The sequence below is a fragment of the Ipomoea nil genome, unplaced genomic scaffold (assembly GCF_001879475.1).
Source record: "Ipomoea nil cultivar Tokyo-kokei standard unplaced genomic scaffold, Asagao_1.1 scaffold3047, whole genome shotgun sequence".
In the NCBI taxonomy this organism is placed as follows: Eukaryota; Viridiplantae; Streptophyta; class Magnoliopsida; order Solanales; family Convolvulaceae; genus Ipomoea; species Ipomoea nil.
The window spans coordinates 828291-834290 of record NW_017619475.1 but is presented as its reverse complement, the minus strand read 5'-3'; the positions used below and the strand labels follow the sequence as shown (position 1 = coordinate 834290).

The 6000-nt window shown below is 37.6% G+C and overlaps 1 protein-coding gene across 1 annotated transcript; it reads left to right on the top strand.

Annotated features, from left to right (window-relative positions):
• Nucleotides 1-2727: 2727 nt before the first annotated feature.
• LOC109163836 (AAA-ATPase At4g25835-like) lies at nt 2728-4328 on the top strand. The gene has a single exon (XM_019312550.1). The coding sequence runs from the start codon at nt 2758-2760 to the stop codon at nt 4309-4311; it is 1554 nt and encodes a 517-aa protein (XP_019168095.1). The 5' UTR covers nt 2728-2757; the 3' UTR covers nt 4312-4328.
• Nucleotides 4329-6000: the final 1672 nt, after the last annotated feature.

Sequence of the window (6000 nt, the reverse complement as noted above, 5' to 3'; positions counted from 1 at the left end):
TGAGGGTGACTTACTTGATGATAATGCTCAGTATAGAAGGCTGGTTGGGAAGCTATTATATCTTACCATCACCAGGCCAGATATTAGCTTTGCCACACAACAGTTGTCTCAGTTCTTGGACAAACCTACACACTTACACTTGCAAGCAGCCCATAGGGTGTTAAGGTACATAAAGAGTGCCCCTGGACAAGGACTGTTCTTCCCAGCACAGTCTAATTTGAGCCTGAAAGCCTTTTCTCATGCAGACTGGGGAGCCTGCATAGACTCTAGAAGATCTGTAACAGGTTTTTGTGTGTTCTTAGGACGAGCCTTAATCTCATGGAAGTCCAAGAAGCAAGCTACAGTTTCTAAATCTTCCTCAGAAGCAGAATATAGAGCTTTAGCTGCTACTACTTGTGAAGTGCAGTGTATCCTTTACTTGCTTGCTGAGTTTGATCTGTTGCCTGCAACTCCCACAGTTGTTTATTGTGATAGCAAGTCTGCTATAGCTATTACTGAGAATCCGGTATTTCATGAACGGACAAAGCACATCGAGATTGATTGTCATCTTGTTCGAGAGAAAACTCAGAAAGGGATCATCAAGTTATTTCACATCAGTTCTGCAAACCAGTTGGCAGATATTTTTACTAAGACACATTGTCCAAACTCTTTCTATAGCTATGTCTCCAAGCTTGGTTTGCTAAATCTCTACAATCCAAGCTTGAGGGGGGCTCTTAGGGAGCAAGAAGCACGTGACATATCACGTGACATATCAGCTCACCATTCAATAACCAATTCTGTTAAGAGTGGTTAATTAGTTTTGTTAGTACTGCTTTTGTATCTTTTCCTTTCCCGCTTTATTTCTGCTTCATATTGCTGTACATATATAAGCTTCGTGCTTCTTCTGGTAATAAGTGGTTGAATACACTTTTCATAACTCCCTTTCCATAAGCTTTGTCTTCTCCATCTCCTCATTGCAACAACAATCAAACCTATTTAACCGGATTAGACACATAAAATAGGACAATAGATTATTTTATTTTCTTTGTTTTTTCTTTATGACTTTATATTAAGAACTTGTTGAACTTATTAATAGTTCTGACCTTCGAAGCTCGACAATTGGAATAATAGCTTGGGGGTTCAACTAATTGAAGCATGATCTTTATATCAACTAAAAGCTCCCCCGCAAATTATATCATGGACTAGAGTTTACCCTAGCTTGCATTTTGGATCTTGGTACAAAATAAAATTCACATAACATGTTAACTACATACTCAAATTGTTAATTGCAGGTATGGAATACCATGTGCGAGATGACCTTTTGGAATATGATTAGCTTTAATATCAAATTGAAACATGTCATTCATCTCAACTAAAAGTCTAAGCTGATAGTTAGATACGCGCGCGCAGACATATTGAGCTTTGATGTTACATTAATTTGATTTACTTCATCATGGGTCTGAAGTGGATTTACAAGGTCCATTATAATTTGATAAAGTTGAACAATTTGAGTTATAAAAAAATAATGAAAACGATGCATGTACATGTGTCTCATCATGACCTACTTGATGAGTTAATTATCCCAATTCAAGAACCTCCACTTCTTTATACTTCTTTACATATAAAGAATTGAATGCCCAAACCAAGGCACATACAAATAAAGCTAGCTGAAATTAAAGATGATTAGGACACCTTAATGTCCTCCAATAAAGCAAAAGTGTCAATGTCGCCATGTTCCCTCAGCTCGTGCGTCGTACGTCGTACTCCCATTTACACTGGCGCGTATCCAAACCAGACAAATTTTGTATCAGAAATTTTATAGCAGTGAATGACCAAATTAAATATCGGATAATAATATTGGCTGTGAGAATGGACTCCGATTCATTTCTACAATGAAGATCGATAGTGAAAGCAAACTAAAGTAAGACAAGTTTGCATCATAAATAGCTTTTTGCTTTTCACTTTTCTCTGCTCATTTTCTCATACATCTCACACACTCACTTTGTCTGTCTTTACCTAAATAACCACAATAGACTTGATCACTCTCCACTTTGCCCTTCATTTTCAACATTGCCATTCTCATCATCTTCTTTTGTCTTCTTCTCTGATCTGATCCACTTATATATTTAAATATATATATATATATATATATATATATATATATATATAGATATTTATATATATAAATTCAAGATCAAATGAGAATCATGTCTAAGATGAGAACCTGCGAACTTGCATAAATGCATATAAGTTAATACACGAGATTGTGTGATTGTGCACTAAAGTATTAGATTTTGTGCATCCATGGAGTAAATTATGTTCATTCATGTAAGCCCTCTATCTAGAGTAGAGTTCAGGTGCGGACACACCAATAATTATGCAAATGTGCACCAACAATGTTAGGAAATGCATAACAAAAAATGTACAAATTACGTACGCATCACCAAAAACGCACCATTAGGTATGCATAAAAGCACCACACAATGTTCACAAATATACAATTAGGGGTGGAGAGTTATGGCCCATTTTTTTGGGTGTGTTGTGCCTTGTTTGGTGTATTTGTGCATTTATTTGTGTATTTTGTTAATACTATTGGTGTCTTTTGTAAACAGTATTGGTACCTTTTTCAAGCGGCCGCAATAGCCACACGGAAAGGCACGGTCGCATTGGAGCAAAAGTATATATATATATATATATATATATATATATATATATATATATATATATATATATATATGAAGTAAAACTTAACACATTCTCTTGATAAGCTCTAACTCAATGTGCATCATATCCATGGAGATCTTATCACAACTTTGGTCTCTCTTAGGTCTTTTGACTGTTCTCCAAAACATTTTGCCCACACAACTTCTGTCATTGCTCCACTCCATCTATGAATCTTTTCAAGATTTCTTCAGCCCTTACTCTTACTTTGAAATCCCCGAGTTCAACGGCTACTGCGGCGTCGACGTTAACGATCTCTACCGCCACGTTAACTTATACTTGAACTCTATGAACCCCTCCGCCACCTGCCGCCGCCTCACGCTGTCTCGCTCCAAATCCTCCAACTGCATTTCCTTCACGGTGGCGCCCAACCACTCCGTCCAAGACACCTTCAACGGCCACCGCCTCCACTGGACCCACCACGTCGAGACCGTTCAAGACTCGCTCGACGAAAAGCGCAGCTTTTCTCTCAAGTTCCCCAAGCGCCACCGCCTGCCGCTCCTCTCGCCGTACCTGGAACACGTGACGGCCCGGGCGGAGGAGTTCGAGAGAGTGTCGCGGGAGCGGCGTCTGTTTACGAATAACGGCCGCGGGTCCTACGAGTCCGGCTGGTCCTCCGTGCCTTTCCGCCACCCGTCCACGTTCGAGACGCTCGCCCTGGAGCCGGAGCTCAAGAATCAGCTCACGGATGACCTGAAGGCCTTCGCCGACGGGAAAGAGTTTTATCGCAACACCGGGCGTGCATGGAAGCGTGGGTATTTGCTCTACGGCCCTCCCGGGTCGGGGAAATCTAGCCTTATAGCTGCAATGGCGAATTTCCTTTGCTACGACGTCTACGATCTGGAGCTGAGCAAAGTTTCAGACAATTCCGAGCTTAGAGCTTTGCTCATACAAACCACCAACCGCTCCGTCATCGTAATCGAAGATATCGATTGCTCCATAGATTTAACCGGCGATAGAGCGACGAAAATGAGAAAAACATGTAAGAAGGGACGCCATGCGGGTGACAACGAGGAAGAAGACCGTCGGGTGACGCTATCCGGGCTCCTGAACTTCACCGATGGGCTATGGTCGAGCTGCGGGGAAGAGAGGGTGATTGTGTTCACCACAAACCACCGAGAAAATGTAGACCCGGCGCTCGTTAGATGCGGGCGCATGGACGTGCACGTTAGCCTCGGCACGTGCGGGGCGCACGCGTTCAAAGCCTTGGTGAAGAACTACTTGGGCGTGGAATCGCACGCGCTGTTTGATGTGGCGGAGGGTTGCATAAGGTCCGGCGGAGGCCTCACGCCGGCTCAGATAGGTGAGATTTTGCTGCGGAATCGGAGGAACGCTGACGTGGCGGTCAAAGCGGTGATATCAGCAATGCAGGCGAAGATTTTGGGTGTCACCATGGATGCCATTGAAGGTGGGCCTGACTATGATGACCTGGCAAGGTCGCCGGAGAGAATGGAGCGGAGGCTGGCTGAACCACCGGAGAATTGGGAGGATTCACCGGAGAAATGCGGCGGTAAGAGGAGGAGACCGGTGTGCGCGTGGGATAAGAAAGTCAAATTTCTTGTACGATTAAGATCTTTGACTAAATCGGACTATGGAAGAAGAGGGGTATGATAGTACATTACTCTTTATTATTCTACGAACTTTATTAGGTGTACTCTCAAATTTTAGTCATAAATAAATTTTATTCATGATGTGATAAATAAAAATAGATTCTTTTGACATGAGTTTATTTGTCTTTTCATCCCTTTACCTGCTTTTTTTTTTTTTTTTTTTTTTTTTTTAATAATATCATATTTCTGGAGCAATTTTCATCTACTTTGAAAAATGATTTTTATTATCAAATTGACATATTTACAATTCGTTATTATTTTTTTCTATATTTTTTTTTACAATTTTTACAATTCTAATTCATTTTTAAACTATAATATGATATAATAACAATAATGATATTTAAATTTATTATTTAAAACATAAAGTGCACATTTTGAAATACAATGTCAACAAAAGAGAAAAAGGCTTGTTAAGTTGTAGAAATGCAATTCCTGCAAAAGTTACAATTTTATAGCTAATTTGGATTTGTTATTAAATTTGAATTGAAATTACCATATTAGATTGCAAGTGAATGGTAGGATATATTCAACCTCAAATGTATCACTAAATAAGGTGAATGTTATTTTCTTTTTATCAATTTATATTTAATTTTATATCTTAGTGTGACATTAGCTCAAAGTAAGAAAAAAATTATATTTACTATTGTAAACTGATTGAACTGTAATTTGATAAAGAGACATTTTAGAGGTTTTATTTTATTTTATTTTATTTTATTAAAAGCTTGTATATCGATTATAGTACCTCTTCCGCATTTGATCATTAATTATCAATCTTTCATATTTAGAAAATTATTATCAAACTCAGCTCTTATCATATTTGGTTATTATGGTAATTTTTTTTTTGCCAATTTTGTTTTATTTTTATCACCACTAACCCAAAAATGACTATATTTCATTTTGTTGTCTACATTTTGTTTAAATTCAAATAACTCACATTATTTGAGCGCAAAGATCCCATTCATTAATAAAAGATCTGACCCGTCTTACAGATTGAGACCCGTGAGACGGTCTCATGCACACAAGTGTTACCCTTAACGACTCTCTTGTGAGACGGGTCGGGTCAAGATGGAAATGTGTATTGAAATACCGAAAAATGTAATACTAATCAGGAATAACGTGTTTTTTATTTATAAGAAAAAGTGTAATATTTTCGAGAAAAAATGTAATACTTTTAAGAGTTTTACTACATGTACTCCCAAATCTTACTCGCTCAATTTTACTCTGATGTGGCAGGCTCTGATAAGCTATTTTTTTTTTATGTGAGTCCCAATACAAGTGTCTACAGCAAGGATTTGTGTGTGAAAGTAAAAGTTGGGAGTATAAAGTGGCAATACACATATTATTTTTCTACTTTTAAATCAAAATGTAAAAGTATTACATTTTTTTTTTTGAAAAATATTACATTTTTTCTTATAATTAATATAAACACCTTATTTCTGATTAATTAGTATTACATTTTTTAATATAAATATTATATTTTTCATCTTAATCTAATTCGTTTCACAATGAAAAATTTACAAGACGATCTCACACAAGTTTTTGTGTTTATAAATTAATGATAAGTTAGGATGTGAAAACTTTAAGATAAAGTTACTCTAACATATATGGCTCTTCGATCAACACATATGGCATATGGTCGCGCAAGGAGAGACAACTTTACTAATCGTCCAAGCTTTAATGTTTTTTAGTT